Raw genomic sequence first — 20927 nt, 5'->3', positions numbered from 1 at the left:
AATATACAGTTGTTTCTGTATGGGGAGGGTTTCTAAGCACCAACATTTGGGTCTATGGTTCAATGAGCAATATACAATTGCAAGAAAAACTGTCTGAACCCTTTGGAAATACCTGGATTTCTACATAAATTGGTCATCAAATCTGATCTTCATGTAAATCACAACAATAGACAAACAGTGTGCTTAAACTAATAAACACACATTTTTGCATTTTTTTCTTGTCTATAATGAATGCATCATGTAAAAATTCATAGTGTAGGTTGGAAAAAGTATGTGAAATCCTAGGCTAATGACTTCTCCAAAACCTAATTGGAGTCAGGAGTCAACTAACCGGGAGTCCAATCAATGAGATGAGATTGGAGATGTTGGTTAGAGCTGCTTTGCACTATAAAAACACTCACAAAATTTGAGTTTGCTATTCACAAAACGCATTGCCTGATGTGAACCATGCCTCGAACAAAAGAGTTCTCAGAAGACCTAAGATTAAGAACTGTTGACTTGCAATAAAGCTGGAAAGGGTTACAAAAGTATCTCCAAAAGCCTTGATGTTCATCAGTCCACAGTAAGACAAATTGTCTATAAATGGAGAAATGCTCAATGAGTTTAAGAAGAACCCTGTAGTGTCATCTAAAGGCTTACAGAAATCTCTGGAACATGCTAACATCTGTTGACAAGTCTATGATACCTAAAACACTAAACAAGAATGGTGTTCATGGGAAGACACCACAGAAGATGCCACTGCTGTCCAAAAAAAACATTGCTGCACATCTGAAGTTTTCAAAAGTGCACCTGGATGTTGTACAGTGCTACTGGCAAAATATTCTGTGGACAGATTAAACTACAGTTGAGTTGTTTGGAAGGAACACACAACACTATGCGTGGAGAAAAAAGTCACAGCACACCAACATCAAAACCTCATCCCAACTGGTGGAGGGAGCATCATGATTTGGGGCTGCCTCGGGGCTTGGACAGCTTGCTATCATCAATGAAAAAATGAATTCCCAAGTTTAATCAAGACATTTTTCGGGAGAATGTCAGGCTATCTGTCCGCCAATTGAAGCTCAGCAGAAATTGGGTGATGCAACAGGACAATGAACCAAAACAAAGAAGTAAATGAACAACCGAATGGCTTCAACAGAAGAAAATACACCTTCTGTAGTGGCCCAGTCAGATTCCTGAATTCAACCTGATTGAGATGCTGTGGCATGACCTCGAGAGCAGTTCACACCAGACATCCCAAGAATATTTCTGAACTGAAACAGTTTTGCAAAGAGGAATGATCCAAAATTACTCCTGACCGTTGTGCAAGTCAGGTTCGCAACTACAGAAAACATTTGGTTAAGGTTATTTCTGCCAAAAGAGGGGCAACCAGTTATTAAATCCAAGGGTTCACATACTTTTCCCACCCTGCACTATGAATGTTTACACGATGTGTTCAATAAAGACATGAAAACATATTGTTTGTGTGTTATTGGTTTACGCAGACTGTCAATCGTTGTGACCTAGATGAAAGTCAGATCAAATTTTATGAACAATTTTATGCAGAAATCCAGAGGGTTTCATTTCCAAAGGGTCCTTTCCCTGCCATTGTACATCGAAAGGTCATATCATAAATGTTGAAAGTGAAAGTGTAAAACAGTGGTGAATCTGTCCCTTGACACAATCCTGTCTCGGCGCTCTACGGACAATTCCTTCAACCTCATGGGCTGTTTTTTTCTCTGACAGGCACTGTCAGCTGTGGGACCTTATATAGACAGGTGTGTGCCTTTCCAAATCCTGTCCAATCAATTGAATTTACCACAGGTGGACTCCAATCAAGTTGTAGAAACATCTCAAGGATGATCAATAGAAACAGGATGCACCAAGGACCCAGATATTGGGCGCACAGGAGCAGGCGTTTACGTTCCTGAATTTGATGTGCAGATATTTTGAAGACTAACAGATGAACTGTCAATATACTCAGTTGAACTGTTGGGGATAATAGTTGCCCTCCAGTGGGTGGAGGATGTACAACCTGTTAGAATTATAGTAGGCTCAGATTCTCTGTCTGTATTGAATAGTTTATCATCTGGTAAATCTAATAGTAGTGACTTACTATTGAAGGTATTCATGTTATTTTGGATAATTGAGAGACTGGTTGTAGTAGTGAGATTCTGCTGGGTCCCAGCACATTCGGGTGGGGAAGGGAATTAAATTGTAGACCAGTTAGCCAAAAGCGCTTTGAAACGAGATATAATTGATATTAATGTTCCACTGGGTAGAGGTGAGGCCAGATTTAAGATCAGAGCCATTTTGATAGATGTGTGGCAGAAGAGATGTAACTCTGAGCTCAAGGGCCAGAATTTATATGCCCTACAAAGAAAATCAGATTAGGAAGGAAGAGGTGGTGTTTGCTCGATTGCACTTAGGACATTGTAGATTGAACTCGTCATTACATCTGGTTGGCAAGCCACGTGAAAGGTTTCTGTCTGGATTGTATGGTCGATGAAATGGTGGAGCATGTGTTAATATAGTGTTTTAGGTATGTTGAAGAGAGGGAAAGATTGAAGTGTAGGGTCATGAAGGTTAGACAGGGTTGGGGGCATTTGGAAAGGATTTTGGGGATGGAGGAGGGTCTATTAGAAGTTAGTAGGGCTCTTTATTTTCTCAGAGGTACTGAGGTAGGTAGGAGGATTTGGAAATGTTGTAAACCATGATTGACCACACACTCCAGCATAGTAGGTGGCGGCATGCACCTCTAACGTTTGTTTGCGGGCCACCATTGTATCATAGAAGAAGATTTATACCTTGTTTGCCAGGGTCAGAGAAGTGCATGTGTCGTATGCTGAGGCAGTGAAGAAAGTAGAATGGATCAAGGGTGAATTATTCTGAGAGGATCCCAGTGAATAGTAGATCTGAGGGATAGGCCAATGAGTGATGTTTCAGTAAGGTTAGCTTAGCGTTCATAGCAATGGTCACAAAGTGTAATTAATTCACACTCCAGCGCAGTAAACTGACACAGCCCACACAGTAGGTGGCGTCATGCACCTCGAACATATGTTTACAGACCGCTATAATACCAGCGAATAAGATTATGCCTTAGTTGTTTTGAGGAGGCGTCTACTGTGTCCGAAAGCAACTTCACCATTCATTTTCTGTATTCAGGGTTCACTCAAACGTCGCTTTAAGCTTTGTTTGACTATTGACAGTTACAGCTGATTTCCAGATTGTATATCGATTCGCTCTCCCTAAATATGTCATCTGATTCATTAGTTTCAGTCTCTGGATTGTTTAATTAAACTTTTTCCCGCCAGCTCCTGATATCAGGGCATAAAAACTCCAATCTGTCTCCTGAATTAGCCTAGTGCGAACTAGGCCTGAGCTCAAGTCCAGAATATAAATATACAGTATATATATATAAATAAATATACAGTATATATATATATATATATACAGATATATATATATATATATATATATATATATATATATATATATATATATATATATATATAAAATGGTGTGTATGGACAATATATGAATAGAAATGGTTAGTACAGCAGTACTTATAGGATGAGCCATGACTAGAATACAGTATATACATATAAAGTGGGTAAAATTATCTTATTATCTTATTATCTTATCATTATTCTTATAACAGTATTTTTATTGGAATTTTACAATTTTCACCCATATTAAGAGATACAACAACAGAGACAAAGCACACAGAAAGCTTCTCTCACCCCATCACCATCATTGCGTCTCTCAATACATACATTTTAAACAAACTTACAAACAGAAATTAAACAAAAAAGCTCAGTTTAAACCAAGAGGTTAGGTTCCACACATGGAACGTACAGTGTAGTTCTGAAATACATACATGCCCGTCATTCTACGAGAATCCTTGCAGCATAATAGCTGATACCTCAGGTTCTAGGTAATTTAGATAAGGTTCCCATACTTTGTAGAACTGGTCTCTTTTAGAATGCAATGTACATGTCAGATATTCCAGAGGCACCCATTCAAATAGTATCTTATGCCAATCTTTAATAGAAGGAACCTTATCACTAATCCAATGTAAACATTATTAAAGTGACCAGTGTTCAATGACGATATGTACATAGGGCAGCAAATACAATTTTATTCATCACATGCTTCGTAAACAGCAGGTGTAGACTAACAGTGAAATGTTTACCTATGGGCTGTTCCCAACAATGCTGAGAGAAAATAGAGAAATAATTTTAAAAAGTAATAACACGTACACAATGATAGAAAAAAATATATACCTTTATTTAACTAGGCAAGTCAGTTAAGAACAAATTCTTATTTCCAATGACGGCCTACCGGGGAACAGTGGGTTAATTACGTTGTTCAGGGGCAGAACAACAGATTTTTACCTTGTCAGCTCCGGGATTCGATCTTGCAACCTTTCGGTTACTAGTCCAACGCTTTTACCATTAGGCTACCTGCCTCGCCGATAACTTGGCTATATACACGGGGTACCAGTACCGATTCAAAAACTACGGAATAAAGTGACTAAGCATAATTAACAGTAGCAGCAGCGTATGTAATGAGTCAAAAAAAGTTAGTGCAATGAGGGTCAATGCAGATAGTTAATTAGTTAACCAAATAGCTACCCTGACAAACTATTTAGCAGTCTTATGGCTTGGGGTTAGAAGCTGTTCAGGGTCCTGTTAGTTCCAGACTTGGGGCATCGGTATCGCTTGCCATGCGGTAGCAGAGAGAACAGTCTATGACTTGGGTGGCTAGAGTCTTTGACAATTTTTAGGGTCTTCCTCTGACACGGCCTGACTCTAAGGTTCAGGGCAGGGTACTGGGCGGAGGCCAGCTAGTGGTGACTGTTTAACAGGCTGATGGCCTGGAGATAGAAGCTGTTAAATCAGTCACTCGGTCCGAGCTTTGATGCACTTATACTGGCTCTGCCTTTTAGATGGTAGCGGGGATAACAGGCCCTGGCTCGGGTGGCTGAGGGCCTTGATGATCTTCTTGGCCTTTCTGTGACACCGGGTGCTGTAGCTGTCCTGAAGGGCAGGCCCCTGGTGATGCGTTGGGAAGACCACAGCACCCTCTGGAGAGCCCTGCGGCTGCGGACAGTGCAATTGTCGTACCAGGAGGTGATACAGCCTGCCAGCATGCTGTCAATGGTGCATCTGTAGAAGTTTGTGAGGGTCCAGAGGTTGAAGAGGTGCTGTTGTGCCTCCTTCACCACACGGTCTGTGTGAAGGGACCATTTCAGGTCGTCAGGGACGTGCAAGCCGAGGAACTTGACGCTTTTGACCCTCTCCTCTGCAACCCCGTCGATTTGGATGGGGCTGTGCTTTCTCGGTCTCCTGTAGTCCACGATCAGCTCCTTCGTTTTGTTGACATTGTGGGAGAGGTTATTTTCCTGGCACCACACTCTCACCTCCTCCCTGTAGGCTTTCTTGTTGTTGTTGGTAACTGTAGTCTCCAAAAAACTTGATGATCGAGTCGGAGACGTGCGTGGACACGCAGTCATGGGTGAATAGGGAGTGAAGGTGGGGGCTGAGCACATGTTAGCCTAGGCAGCCGATAGTGGGTTCTGGAGCTGCACTATTGTCTGTGCATTCCCGGTAATACACTCGTGTTCCATGTGGACCGGCTCGTACATAAAGCATCCTCCATTCAGGCTGCAAGGGCATCATTGTCCTCCGTAACTAGCTTTAATGGCTAGCCGCTGAAAAAAAAGGGGGAAATGTGTACTGTCTTAATAAAACATCCACCATCACCATTTTCAGTAGTGATGGGAAACAGAGACTTTCTGAAGGCTTCAGAGCTTTAACCAAATTGTGCCAAAAAACGGTTAATTACTCAGTTTCATTATCGGTGACATCTGCTGGTCAGCAATAAATAGCAGCATGTGAAATATCAGACATTTTTTCTCCATTGTTTTCATCAAAACTCTGTGGTTCAGCTTACATTATGCTTCCCTTTTTTGCCACGTTCACTATTTTTCCAAAACAGAATCTATGGCATTATTTATTTAGTATGCTTAAGGCAGAAGCTTACACTATACTAAAACAATTATTTGAACAAAAGTGTAGAAAGTGTGGTTTCACATAAAACAATTTTGAAAATAGTGTGCCTTCAACCTCATACCCTCATGTCCAATAGTGCGCAACTGCAGGCCGCAATTACTGCATGTGGAATACCTGCATCTGCTGGAATGCCCCGCACCCTGCGCAACCCATTGGTTCCTGCATGAACTGTCCCTCTCAAGCACGACATCTTCATATTTGTGTTACACTTTTTAATGTGGGTCAAAAGGGAAATAAAAGTATTATCTGAGTTTGGACAGTGTCCTTCCCTCCCGCCTGCCGAACACCTGCGCTCACCGTTAACAGAACTGCGGGAGAACAGCTAGCTACTGTTGTCACACGTCTCCTCTTCTTTTGTGGGGTTTATCAGTGGTTGGCATCCAACATAAATTACTGCCACCTACTGTAGTGGAGCGTCCCTGCATACTGCCAATGTACTGGAGTCAGCCTAAAGATGGACCAATAGAAGTATAAAGAGGGGTTCCTGCAGATGCAGGAATTCCTACATGAAGGAACGCCCCGAATTGCAGGCTGCAGTCGCATCCTTCTCCTCATGTCCCTGAATGTTCCCTAATCTACCGGTCAGGTGAAACTATATGTACAAAATATTTACTGGACACCGTACTTACTGATACAGTTGAGGTTGGTGTTTGAAAGCAGTTTGCAACACACGGTTTGAAAATGCAAATGTAACGTCACTCATTTTTAGACACCTTAGGATGGTACACATGCATTCAGCCAAGGGTGTGCAACATCCTAAATTGTCAGAAAAATCCCAAAATGGTGGTAAGCCTATACTTTATCACTCAGGATGTAACTTTCCAATGCTTCTATTTTTGCCATGTAATGTTGTTATTAAAACAAAATTAGACAACCTCATAGTTGACCTATTTACCTAGTCGGCTTGTTGTATGCTCTATGCGAGATAAATATTACTCTCGAGGCACATTTATGTTGCGAGAGCCATAGGAGGGGAACTTGTCAATGCACAACAATTCTTGATGCAATTGTGGGAAAACACTTTTGAAAGCAGTTTTGTACACTGCTCAAAAAAATAAAGGGAACACTAAAATAACACATCCTAGATCTGAATGAATGAAATATTCTCATGAAATACTTTTTTCTTTACATAGTTTAATGTGCTGACAACAAAATCACACAAAAATTATCAATGGAAATCAAATTTATGGAGGTCTGGATTTGGAGTCACACTCAAAATTAAAGTGGAAAACCACACTACAGGCTGATCCAACTTTGATGTAATGTCCTTAAAACAAGTCAAAATGAGGCTCAGTAGTGTGTGTGGCATCCACGTGCCTGTATGACCTCCCTACAACGCCTGGGCATGCTCCTGATGAGGTGGCGGATGGTCTCCTGAGGGATCTCCTCCCAGACCTGGACTAAAGCATCCGCCAACTCCTGGACAGTCTGTGGTGCAACGTGGCGTTGGTGGATGGAGCGAGACATGATGTCCCAGATGTGCTCAATTGGATTCAGGTCTGGGGAACGGGCGGGCCAGTCCATAGCCTCAATGCCTTCCTCTTGCAGGAACTGCTGACACACTCCAGCCACATGAGGTCTGGCATTGTCTTGCATTAGGAGGAACCTAGGGCCAACCGCACCAGCATATGGTTTCACAAGGGGTCTGAGGATCTCATCTCGGTACTTAATGGCAGTCAGGCTACCTCTGGTGAGCACATGGAGGGCTGTGCGGCCCCCCAAAGAAATGCCACCCCACACCATGACTGACCCACCGCCAAACCGGTCATGCTGGAGGATGTTGCAGGCAGCAGAACGTTCTCCACGGCGTCTCCAGACTCTGTCACGTGCTCAGTGTGAACCTGCTTTCATCTGTGAAGAGCACAGGGCGCCAGTGGCGAATTTGCCAATCTTGGTGTTCTCTGGCAAATGCCAAACGTCCTGCACGGTGTTGGGCTGTAAGCACAACCCCCACCTGTGGACGTCGGGCCCTCATACCACCCTCATGGAGTCTGTTTCTGACACTTTGAGCAGACACATGCACATTTGTGGCCTGCTGGAGGTCATTTTGCAGGGCTCTGGCAGTGCTCCTCCTGCTCCTCCTTGCACAAAGGCGGAGGTAGCGGTCCTGCTGCTGGGTTGTTGCCCTCCTATGGTCTCCTCCACGTCTCCTGATGTACTGGCCTGTCTCCTGGTAGCGCCTCCATGCTCTGGACACTACGCTGACAGACACAGCAAACCTTCTTGCCACAGCTCGCATTTATGTGTCATCCTGGATGAGCTGCACTACCTGAGCCACTTGTGTGGGTTGTAGACTCCGTCTCATGCTACCACTAGAGTGAAAGCACCGCCAGCATTCAAAAGTGACCAAAATATCAGCCAGGAAGCATAGGAACTGAGAAGTTGTCTTGGGTCACCACCTGCAGAACCACTCCTTTATTGGGGGTGTCTTGCTAATTGCCTATAATTTCCACCTGTTGTCTATTCCATTTGCACAACAGCATGGGAAATTTGTCAATCAGTGTTGCTTCCTAAGTGGACAGTTTGATTTCACAGAAGTGTGATTGACTTGGAGTTACATTGTTGTTTAAGTGTTCCCTTTATTTTTTTGAGCAGTGTATTTTAAAAGCAAATATTTTTTTTAACCTGTGCTACAAATGGCTATATTGGTCCGCTAATACAGGATTAGTAAAGGCCCAGTTCACTTTTGAGAAGATTTCTATTTATTTATTTTATTCAGATTTTTCAGAGGGTGTTGCAGCACCCCTACTTCCAGCGACTATGAGCCTCTGTACATTTTATACCCACTATGCTTCATCAGTTGGGCAACAGGTGATCACACTAATAGCACATTTGATAATATAGAGGGAGGGATTTTCCATGGGCGTGAAGAATCAAGCCTCATGGAAGCAAGCGCACCCATAACTACAAGGATCAGCCGCTCATTGCATGAAACCAAACTACAAAACATCACCCCTGATTGCAGGACCTCAAACATTTATACTGTACATTTGCGTATATAGTTGTCCCAAAAATCATCAATTCCACCCTTCAGACAGCCACAGATCAATCCATCTTTCCCAAGGGGTCTCACTAGGGACTTGAACCTCCCCTTCTGCAACATTTCTGCCGAAATTGCCCCATAAATACACATTTAACCCAAGGGCACGACAATATTACCTATTGACTGACTGTGGTCCTTCAAATCAGTTTGCAGGTCCAACCGCACCCTGATATTATGGCATAACAACCATTCCTGGACCTGACTCCAAAAACAAGCCACCGGTGGACAGCACCAAAATAGATGCTCTATTGATTCTGTTGCAGAGTCTGTACCGGGCTGACTGTTGAAAAATACCTCCCATATACTGAGCATTATTTTTGAAGCGACAGTTGTATGTAATAGGATCAGTGGGTCCCCTGCGGGACGGTTGAGCTAACATATGCTAATCACATTAGCCTGAGGTTGTAAGTAACAAGAACATTTCCTAATAAATTATTGTTAATCTAACTGCACTGTCCAATTTACAGTAGCTATTACAGTGAAAGAATACCATGCTATTGTTTGAGGAGAGTGCACAGTTTTGAACATGAAGTTATTAAACAAATTAGGCACATTTGGGCAGTCTTGATACAACATTTTGAACAGAAGTGCAATGCTTCATTGGATCCGTGTAAACTGTGCACACACAATTATGCCATCTAGTGGCCAGAACCTAAATTGCACCTGGGCTGGAATACATTATGGCCTTTCTCTTGCATTTCAAAGAATTTGCAAAAAACTCTTGTTTTTTTACTTTGTATTATCTTTTACCAGATCTAATGTGTTATATTCTCCTACAAATGTAAAAAAAAAAAAAAAAAAAAAAGCCTTAGGAGGTTTTAAATTGAAAAAAAAAGAATTGATGCATCAATTGTTGTTTTGTATATCAGTTCATAAGCCTGATGCCATGGTATTGGGACACTGAAAATCTATTCAATTATCTTGAATTGTATGTAGCATAGTGAAACTGATACATTATACAATTTATATTACTCATTTTATGGCATTTAATTTTTTATTTTTTATTTTTTTTTTTTAGACACACTAATTCATACCTCACCAGTACTTACATGTATTAGTGTTCGTGAAGGAAAAACAGCAGTAGAGAGGCTATTCATTTGGCACACATTGTACAAAGTGGCCTACCTTTGTCATCTTTCCTTCACTGAAAACACTGCATAGATGAAAGCAGGTCTACTAGGCTCTAGGACTCTTAGTAAAATCAGCTCAGCACCACCCACAACAACCATTAAAAATTACGAAAATTATGAAAACTTTTGAGTTTATCATTCACAATCAACTGTTCACATAACATGGTGATATTACCAGAAGCAGATAAATATAACATACAGTGCATTTGGAAAGTATTCAAACCCCTTCACTCTTTCCAAATTTTGTTAAGTTACAGCCTTGTTCTAAAATTGATTAAATAAAACGTTTTCCTCAAATCTACACACAAAACCCATAATGCCAAAGCGAAAACATTTTTTTTTAGCAATGTTTGGACTTATTTATTTTTTTAAGTATTCAGACCCTTTGCTTTGAGACTCAAAATTGAGCTCAGGTGCATCCTGTTTCCATTGATCATCCTTGAGATGTTTCTACAACTTGATTAGAGTCCACCTGTGGTAAAATCAATTGGACATGATTTGGAAAGGCACACACCTGTCTGCATAATGTCCCACAGTTTACAGTGTATGTCAGAGCAAAAACCAAGCCATGAGGGCAAAATAATTGTCCGTAAAGGTACGGCAACTGCACCACCCTTAACCGCAAGGCTCTCCAGAGGGTGGTGCGGTCTGCACAACGCATCACCGGGGGCAAACTACCTGCCCTCCAAGATACCTACAGCACCTGATGTCACAGGAAGGCCAAAACGATCATCAAGGACAAAAACCACCCGAGCCACTGCCTGTTCCCCCCGCTACCATCCAGAAGGCGAGGTCAGTACATGGTGCATCTAAGCTAGGACCGAGTGACTGAAAAACAGATTCTATCTCAAGGCCTCACTAACTCAGAGGCTGCTGCCTACAAAGAGACTCATCACTGGCCACTTTAATAAATGCCACTTTAATAATGTTAACATTCACATTACTCATCTCATGTATATACTGTACCTTATCCATCTATTGCACCTTGCCTATGCTGCTCATCCATATACTTACGCCAACATTTCTTAATACCCATTTTTGCTTTGTTATTGTGTATAGATTGAGGGGGGAAACTATTTAATCAACTTTAGAATAAGGCTGTAACCTAACTAAATGTGTAAAAAGTCAAGGGGTCTGAATACCTTCTGAAGGCACTAAGTAAAGACATTCTAATATATTTGTAGTGAAAGATCTAAAAATTGTTAACTTTTTCCCCCCAAAATATAGAATAACAAAATATTTTGGAAACATTCCAAATAGGTTTCCAGTAAGTAATGTGGGTGCCTCGGCCACAAATAGCACTTATTCAATATAAATGCATAATAAATGTCGCAGTATAACCTCTCATTGCACACTGCCACAATTTGGTAAAGTACACAACTAAGTACAGCAATATAGTTGTCAACACAAAGGTACACTTTATATACAAAAGTATGTGGATACCTCTTCAAATTAGTGTATTCTGCCATTTCAGCCACACCCGTTGCTGACAGGTATATAAAAAGGCACACCGCCATGCAATCTCCATAGACAAACATTGGCAGCCTTACTGAAGATTTCAGTGACTTTCAACGTGGCACTGTCATAGGATGCCACCTTTCCAACAAGTCAGTTCATCAAATGTCTGCCCTGCTAGAGCTGCCCCGTTCAACTGTAAGTGCTGTTATTGTGAAGTGGAAATGTATAGGACAGGGATCATCAACTAGATTCAGCTGCGGGCCAATTTATTTATTTTACCTCAGCAGATGGTCGGAGGACCAGGTCATGATTAAAGATCAATTGTAGACTGCAAATTGACCGCAAGAATCTCACAGATATAATTTGACTAAAACAATTTCAAACCTTGCTTACCTTGGTATACAATCACATTTCTATATTATGCGTTGGAATACTAGAACAGATTCTCCAAAATTAAGATAAATTGGAGCTGATATCTTGGTGTTTTTAGTCTTATGTCCAACAATGAATTTAAAGTGTATATTTTTTGTAAAAAAAATTGGCTCAGAAACTCGGAGGGCCATATAAAACCACCGTACGTGGGCCGCCAATTGGGGAACCCTGGTCTAGGAGCAACAACGCCTCAGCAAAAATTCTGTCCTCGGTTGCAACACTCACTAGTGAGTTCCAAACTGCCTCTGGAAGCAATGTCAGCAAAATAACTGTTCGTCAGGAGCTTCATGAAATGGGTTTCCATGGCCGAGCAGCCGCACACAAGCCTAAGATCACCCTGCGCAATGCCAAGCGTCGGCTGGAGTGGTGTAAAGCTCGCCGCCATTGGACTCTGCAGTGGAAACGCGTTCCCTGGAGTGATGAATCACGCTTCACCATCTGGTGGTCCGACGGACAAATCTAGGTTTGGCGGATGCCAGGAGAACGCTACCTGCACGAACGCATAGTGCCAACTGTAAAGTTTGGCGGAGGAGTAATATTGGTCTGGGGCTGTTTTTCATGGTTCAGGCTAGGACCCTTAGTTCCAGTCAAGGGACATTTTAACGCTACAGCATACAATGACATTCTAGACGATTCTGTGTTTCCAACTTTGTGGCAACAGTTTGGGGAAGGCCCTTCCCTGTTTCAGCATGCTGATGACCCCATGCACAAAGCGAGGGCTATACAGAATGGTTTGCCAAGATCGGTGTCGAAGAACTTGACTGGCCTGCATAGAACCCTGACCTCAACCCCATCTAACACCTTTGGGAAGAATTGGAACACCGACTGCGAGCCAGGCGTAATCGGCCAACATCAGTGCCGGATCTCACTAATGCTCGTGGCTGAATGGAAGCCAGTCCTTGCAGCAATGTTCCAACATCTGATGGAAAGCCTTCCCAGAAGAGTGGAGGTTGTTACAGCAGCAAAGGGGGGGGGGGGGGGGGGGGGGAACCAACTCCATATCAATGCCCATGATTTTGGAATCAGCTGTTCGACAAGCAGGTGTCCACATACTTTTGGTAATGTATGTTCTTTTGGCAAAGGGTAGTCATGGTAGCTCAGTAAATGCTAGTATGTATTTTTGAAAGTGGTCTCTTGATGTTTTGTTCCATGATGGTTAAAAGTTCTGTTCAGATGTGATGACACCACAAACTGTTGCATGGTCCAGGTCAGTATAATGTCATGTCACCAAGATTCCAAACTGGGTTTACTGTGTATCCAATCACAAACCACTGCAAAGGAGAGAGACAGATTATGAGAGGTGTGTAAGTGAAATAAACTCTGATTTTAATACCGTAGCTCTGTTTTCTCAGGTAAATGGTTCAAGATTAATTTATGCCTTGCAGGTCTGAGTTTTTACATTGACAGGACATACAGTGCCTTGCGAAAGTATTCGGCCCCCTTGAACTTTGCGACCTTTTGCCACATTTCAGGCTTCAAACATAAAGATATAAAACTGTATTTTTTTTGTGAAGAATCAACAACAAGTGGGACACAATCATGAAGTGGAACGACATTTATTGGATATTTCAAACTTTTTTAAAAAATCAAACTGAAAAATTGGGCGTGCAAAATTATTCAGCCCCTTTACTTTCAGTGCAGCAAACTCTCTCCAGAAGTTCAGTGAGGATCTCTGAATGATCCAATGTTGACCTAAATGACTAATGATGATAAATACAATCCACCTGTGTGTAATCAAGTCTCCGTATAAATGCACCTGCACTGTGATAGTCTCAGAGGTCCGTTAAAAGCGCAGAGAGCATCATGAAGAACAAGGAACACACCAGGCAGGTCCGAGATACTGTTGTGAAGAAGTTTAAAGCCGGATTTGGATACAAAAAGATTTCCCAAGCTTTAAACATCCCAAGGAGCACTGTGCAAGCGATAATATTGAAATGGAAGGAGTATCAGACCACTGCAAATCTACCAAGACCTGGCTATCCCTCTAAACTTTCAGCTCATACAAGGAGAAGACTGATCAGAGATGCAGCCAAGAGGCCCATGATCACTCTGGATGAACTGCAGAGATCTACAGCTGAGGTGGGAGACTCTGTCCATAGGACAACAATCAGTCGTATATTGCACAAATCTGGCCTTTATGGAAGAGTGGCAAGAAGAAAGCCATTTCTTAAAGATATCCATAAAAAGTGTTGTTTAAAGTTTGCCACAAGCCACCTGGGAGACACACCAAACATGTGGAAGAAGGTGCTCTGGTCAGATGAAACCAAAATTGAACTATTTGGCAACAATGCAAAACGTTATGTTTGGCGTAAAAGCAACACAGCTCACACCATCCCCACTGTCAAACATGGTGGTGGCAGCATCATGGTTTGGGCCTGCTTTTCTTCAGCAGGGACAGGGAAGATGGTTAAAATTGATGGGAAGATGGATGGAGCCAAATACAGGACCATTCTGGAAGAAAACCTGATGGAGTCTGCAAAAGACCTGAGACTGGGACGGAGATTTGTCTTCCAACAAGACAATGATCCAAAACATAAAGCAAAATCTACAATGGAATGGTTCAAAAATAAACATATCCAGGTGTTAGAATGGCCAAGTCAAAGTCCAGACCTGAATCTAATCGAGAATCTGTGGAAAGAACTGAAAACTGCTGTTCACAAATGCTCTCCATCCAACCTCACTGAGCTCGAGCTGTTTTGCAAGGAGGAATGGGAAAAAATGTCAGTCTCTCGATGTGCAAAACTGATAGACATACCCCAAGCGACTTACAGCTGTAATCGCAGCAAAAGGTGGCGCTACAAAGTATTAACTTAAGGGGGCTGAATAATTTTGCACGCCCAATTTTTCAGTTTTTGATTTGTTAAAAAAAGTTTGAAATATCCAATAAATGTCGTTCCACTTCATGATTGTGTCCCACTTGTTGTTGATTCTTCACAAAAAAATAGTTTTATATCTTTATGTTTGAAGCCTGAAATGTGGCAAAAGGTCGCAAAGTTCAAGGGGGCCGAATACTTTCGCAAGGCACTGTATGTTGTGGCTTCAGAGGACATAGGTTGCCCATCACTGGAATGTGATTTATGCAGGGGTAGGTTATATGGGGTTAATCTTAGCTTAATCTTTAGGTGTCTTGTGGACATGCAAGTTTAAAGAGGCTGAAGAAGGAGAAGTTGTTGCGAGGAATAACAAACATCAAGACTTCGTTCTCTTCTCTTGTGCTCTCTTCTCTTTTTCACTAAGGTTAAAACAAACAAAAAAAGCTAATATTTTTAGGCCTGGGACTTTCAGGAATGTAATCCACCATGATACTCTTTTATGTGGCGTCTGTGAGAGACTAGCACCTGCTAACAGCTCCCTCCCTCTGGAACATGGACTGGGGATTAGAGACATGTGACTACCCACCAGACATGCACTGGAGGACGGGTTTTTCCCTTAAACAATTTCCAAACCCACGTTTCTTTACACAGGAAAAACAATGAGCTAAATATTGGATTTAGTCAGCCATATACGTGAGTCGGTGAAAGAGCATAATAATCTCATAACTGTATGATAAATCCTTATCCCTGTTGCTATTCACTCTTACCAGGTCGCAATCGTGTCACTAGCAGCCCTTCTCGTTCTTGCCGTTGTCTCTGCTCATCCTGCTCCTCCTCTTCCTCATTCTCACTGTTGCAGTGTCCCTCCCTGGTCCTGCCCCCTGCAGCCCCTGCCTCCAGCCCAGCAGCACTGGCCCGTAGGGCTACCAGCCGATGGTGGATGGCTACGTAGAGGCGAGCCACGTCCCTGGCGCTGGCCTGGATGAGGAACACCCGGATGGCCTGGGTCTCCACGTCGGTGGCCGTCACCTGGAGGTTCCGACGTGCGGGGCGACGCAGGTGTGTGTGGGGCCAGAGCTTAGTGTTGAGGATGACTTTCAGACTGCCCTGGTGCCTCATCACTGTTTTGATCGGAGGGAGGCAGGTGTGAAAGATGTACTGAGGATGAGAGAGAATTACAGAAAGACGTGCGGATGTTGGTCAGAGAGAGTGGAATAGTAGTCTTCTTCATGGTAAACTCACCTATCCTGGACTGCAGCCCTCCTTTGGTCCCTGCCATTAGATCATTGAGTCGCAGGACTCCTCTCCCTCGCTCATTCCATGCCTGAGTTCCATTTTCCAGAACAAACAGTCTGCAGGTTAGCTAAAAGAAAGGTATTTAAAAAAGGTACATCACTATCACTGCTCTAGCAATAGGCATATTGAACATTCCCTATTTCAACTTAACATGGACCTCACCTGGACCACATTGCTCTCCTTCTCCTCCCCAGTGAACAGCTGAACCCGCCTGAGCACACGCTGCCTCCCACAGGACTCTGTGTAAGCTGCAGCAGACTCCCTCAGGCTGCTCCACACAGCACCTATCAACAACCACAGACAGCACTTCAGCTGCAGTTCTGAAAGGCATACACTAAGAGGCAGTCAATTGCTATTAGAACCGAGGTGCACAACTCTAGTCCTGTAGGGCGTAGTCTGATGGACCAGGACTGGAGATGTGTACCCATGCAAATCCAATGACGCCCCTAATGATTTACCTTTATGCCTTGTCTCAAAGGTGGAGGAGCTGCAATCAGAATGTTCACTGCTGGGCAATTTCTGTGGTCTCTATATGAGGGCGAGAGAGTATTTCTGTAAATCCAATGTATTTTGTAACACAGTTATGTTTTATAGTCATATGCAAACTTGCTACTTTATAAGTATGTCATTGGTGCTCAAAAGTTTCCTGAACTCACCAAAACTCTCGCGCCCATGTTTTCCCCAAATACAAACTGGACCCTGTCTGAGGTAATAGTGTCTGCCTTCAATCTGTAGAGGGTGAACCAGAGGTCAGCAGAGAGGTCAGCAGGTTCAGAATCATTGCTGGGAACTAAACTGTGTCTCTGACACCACGTAGCTCTGACAGAGGAAACAAAACCCAACACCACCGTCAGGGTCACTGGATTAAAGCAAGGCTGTCCAGTCCTGGGTCTGGCCTGGAAGTTAACACTAACTACCCTGATTTAAGTAACTAAACCCTGCCATAAATATATTTATAAAATCACTTCAGTGAAACATCACTAATATTATATTAAACCAGGTGCCCTGCATACCTGTGAACTTGAGGGAACGTCTTCGGATGTAATACACTCACAGTGGAGGAGTGGTCAGTTGTGACGCTGCAGCAATCGTCTGAAAGGTCATGGCTGACCTGTGGGACAAAATACAACGCAAACCTTTTATTTTACAGTCTTGCTGTATTTCTGATAAATTACAGTAATGGCCACTTGAGTCAAAGAACTCAACCTTTATGTAAATCTAAAATAAATTGCAGCCAAAACATATTATATAATTGTGTGTTAATGTGGCAGGTTTGGGTGTAGAAAGGAAGCTATTCAGTCTCAGTGTGGTAAGCATTCTGATGCTGATTCAAACCGGTTTTGGAGTTCGGGTTTATAAACCTGCATCCTCCCACTCTCAGGCAGTGCGTGAATACGTTTCTCTGAGAAAAACATGTTGGTCCCTCAGGCAGTGATGCAACCACAACTGAGGGGAACAAGTGTTTTACTATTTAAATACTTGAGGCCTGAGTGAGTTTTCACTCTTATTTTTTTACCTGAGAATGTTCTTGAGTCACTCTGTCAGGCCTTGTAGGGCAACACCTGCATGTTCACAGGCACCGACCGACATAACGCAGTTTCTCAGGACCCCCCTGCAAGGTCGGAGTTCGGCCTATTTGGTTGTCATTCTCTCATGTTAAGCTAAACATTTCACGAAGCTATACACGGTGCTGAAATGCTCCCATTTTTAGACTGTTGGCAATACCGTAATTACTTGTTCAGTAAATCAAGTTGGAAATTCAAACCTTGCAAATTGCAGGGCTGCGGGAGTGTCCGGTACGCCAGTGTTCACAGGTGCCAGCTCAGGAGGACAAAGCCATGAGCCTAACACCAGGGTGTGCGACACGTGTCAAGAGAGAGAAGCACGGGGCGTTACTGACGCGTGACGGGGGTAGGTGAAGAGTTGTGGAATACCTCAGATAGGTGTGGCTGTGAGATGTTGTTCCTGGGCTGAGGGGCGAGGAGACGTGCAGGCTGAAGTAATGACCTTCTGACCCTGTTCAGAGGTGACACTACAAAGAAAGAGATGGAGTGTGTGAGAGGGAACGATGTCCTTTAAAGTCAGCCTTACGATCAGATATGGATTAAATACGAGTCGTTCAGGGAATTGGAGGTCTTTTTGTTCATCCCCCTTAAAGATAAACATAACACCAGACAATACAAACTAACCTTTGTTTTGGGAAATGTTGGTCTGGCTGCAGAGATTTGAGGGCATGAAGACATTTGATCTTGAGACTAAGAGAGAGAATATCCATCAGAAGAGTTCACACACACACAGTATATCATATGGTTAAAGTTAAAATGTGACCCAGATTTATGTCAAAATGACCGCCAGATTTGGCACATGACAACATACATTGCCAACACTGAGCAGTGAGGTTTCCACATGGGCACTAGTGGGTCATGGTGGTGATTTGTGATGAGCAGGTGAGGGCTGCAGTGACAGAGTGAAACTGAAACGGATTAAGGGAAAGAGATACCAGGGGCTGCTGTGAAGTGGCTGCTGGGAATCTGAGGCCCTGACAGGGATGGTGTGAATGGAATGTATGGACCTACAGGGAATACTGGCACTGAACATAAACAGAAAATATTTTAAGAGTTTGACCATGATGCACTGCTTCGGTTCATTTAATAGATGGGGAGATATTTTATCCCATTAAGATCCCAGTTTTATTAAGGCTACAATCATCTCCAGGTGAGTCAAGGAATTAAGCAGCCTGACTCAGTTGCCACTTATTTGCGTTGGGAATGTATGCCCTAGGGCAGTGGTTTCCCAACTGAAATTGGGTAGCGCATCATCAATTCCTCCTCATGTTAGTCATTGCATAATTTAAAGAGCTATTTATAACTTGTTAGAAATGGTCAGATCAACTAGCTGTCAGCTAACATTTATTTTTTTGCCCATAGATATTGATGTAATTTGTCACTCGTATCACATGAATACACATTAGACATGGCAAAATGTTTGGAATTGAAAGAAAATGTGCTTTAAAACTGCAAAATGTTCTTTGCACCCCATGACAGAATGTGTAGAATTTCATCAAATAAGCTTTAAACCTGCATAATTCTCCCCTCCAACAAGAGGGGTGAGAACAGTTTGTGTCATGAACCGTGCTTGTGCCCATATTCCCCAATGCTAGAAGGGGAATCCCTGCCCTAGGGGACACAAATCTCGCAAACAGAGCGACATAGCGTCGTACACGGTCCGTTCCAAAATGTAAGCCACACAAAAGTACGTAGAACTATGTGTGAAAACACAACGCTCCGTCGCAGCGCTTTCGTAGTTTGCGTTAAGTGTGTAGGGCCCATTAGAGAGATGATAGAGAAGCGAGATCGCAAATGTGTAGGAGGGGGAGTTTTGTTTACCTGGAGGACGCGGGGGAAAAGAGAGAGAACTTGATCGCACTCGTCTACTGCCGTCACAGGAGCCTGTCCGAGATACAGAGTGAAATGCATATAAGACCTTGATTGGTTGGATTACCACACTGCCAATCACAGGCCAATCATTCTAGTCAATGATTGACAACGCCGCCTACCAATCCCACCACAATACAGGGTCCTTCATCATTAGAAAAAGTTAATTATGTAAACCATATGTTTCATAATACCTTGTACACAGTATAAAGGTGCAATTTTAATAGAGATCTTACAGATACATCTCCTTTACCAAAGGAACAAAAATAACATGGAGGAAAAGGCATTATGTCTGGTGTTATGCACCAGTACTTATGTGTGTGTGTACTGGACAGTGGAAACTCACCTTTCCTGTTTCTGTTGTTAGGGTAGGTGAGCGATCTGACTCGTTTGTTTGGACTGATTCCCATAACTATTTGGAGAACAAGAAAAAGATGCAGAAGCACGACTGTCCATGCAATAGAAAGTAACAAAGAAATCATCTATCAAAATGGTTGATTGTTATGACACGCAGCAGCGGCAAGTTATGATGCTTACCTGAGCCCTCCTCCCATCTCTCTGCGCTTCTCTGTAAACAAAATGATTATGATTACTCTTTCATTACGTGATTTGTTCCTCACCATGCAATTGCATCCTGTCAACATTGTAGGCCTACCAATTATTAGGATATAACGTTTACCTTCATGGATGGGGTTTTCTTTTGAAAGATGAACATTGGTGGGGCAAGCACAGTTTTTTCTGTAAAAAGACGAATAATAGCACAGTTAGAGGGAATTCTCCTTGTTGCAGTTTGATATGACTGAATCAGTACTTAAAGGGACTTTTTAAAATGTTTTTTAGTAAAAAAGATAGCGGAATATTTGTTTTTCCTGTATGTTTTTCCAATGGCATCATCTGGTGTGCATCATGTGATTTCAACCAAATATGACTAGGCATTGCCTACTAATTGCCTACTAATTAGTTAAAATCACATGATGCATAACAGAAGATGCCATTGGAAAAACGTATCTTACTCTTATCGTTTTTGACTAGGAAACATTGAAACGTGCCATTTTCACATACGTTGATGTTGTTGAGGTAGTGCTGGAGAAATATAATAATATTTCTATTACATTATTCATGCATGAATCTTAGCTAATCCCTACCTGAGCTTAAAGCATTAACTTAAATTCAAATAGGAAAACACTTTTCTTAATTTTGCCACTGAAACCACAAAGACATAACTAGGGAAATGGGTCTGAATCTGTGAGCTGTCAGTACACACT

The 20927-nt window shown here is 42.5% G+C and overlaps 2 protein-coding genes across 5 annotated transcripts in view; both read right to left on the bottom strand.

Annotated features, from left to right (window-relative positions):
* Positions 1–3634: 3634 nt before the first annotated feature.
* On the bottom strand, positions 3635–7177 carry LOC110523778. Its single transcript, XM_021602791.2, has 2 exons — positions 6171–7177; positions 3635–5695 (listed from the first exon to the last, which is right to left on the bottom strand). Exon 2 carries the CDS (start codon positions 5531–5533, stop codon positions 4880–4882), a length of 654 nt encoding a protein of 217 aa, XP_021458466.2. The 5' UTR covers positions 5534–5695; positions 6171–7177; the 3' UTR covers positions 3635–4879.
* A 5913-nt stretch (positions 7178–13090) lies between these two features.
* LOC110523777 (ran-binding protein 3-like) overlaps positions 13091–20927 on the bottom strand; it is a 19786-nt gene continuing 11949 nt past the window's right edge. For 2 of the 4 annotated variants that reach the window (XM_021602788.2, XM_036977470.1), the window contains exons 2-14: positions 20342–20400; positions 20200–20230; positions 20009–20074; positions 19615–19677; positions 18418–18483; positions 18163–18260; positions 17242–17339; positions 16885–17047; positions 16687–16756; positions 16391–16512; positions 16175–16295; positions 15700–16053; positions 13091–13390 (exon numbers count right to left, since the gene is read on the bottom strand). In XM_021602788.2, the coding sequence (XP_021458463.2) occupies positions 13344–13390; positions 15700–16053; positions 16175–16295; positions 16391–16512; positions 16687–16756; positions 16885–17047; positions 17242–17339; positions 18163–18260; positions 18418–18483; positions 19615–19677; positions 20009–20074; positions 20200–20230; positions 20342–20400 (1358 nt within the window). In that variant the 3' untranslated portion in view covers positions 13091–13343. Of the gene's footprint in view, positions 13391–15699; positions 16091–16174; positions 16296–16390; positions 16513–16686; positions 16757–16884; positions 17048–17241; positions 17340–18162; positions 18261–18417; positions 18484–19614; positions 19678–20008; positions 20075–20199; positions 20231–20341; positions 20401–20927 lie in introns of all 4 variants that reach the window. The other 2 variants (XM_021602789.2, XM_036977469.1) reach the window with 2 other exon arrangements.

This window comes from Oncorhynchus mykiss, chromosome 5, assembly GCF_013265735.2.
Source record: "Oncorhynchus mykiss isolate Arlee chromosome 5, USDA_OmykA_1.1, whole genome shotgun sequence".
In the NCBI taxonomy this organism is placed as follows: Eukaryota; Metazoa; Chordata; class Actinopteri; order Salmoniformes; family Salmonidae; genus Oncorhynchus; species Oncorhynchus mykiss.
This window is presented reverse-complemented; position numbering and strand designations above follow the sequence as displayed.

Excerpts from the sequence above, each read along its gene's own strand:
- LOC110523778 (XM_021602791.2), bottom strand. The coding sequence starts at position 5,533 with ATGTGCTCAGCCCCCACCTTCACTCCCTATTCACCCATGACTGCGTGT.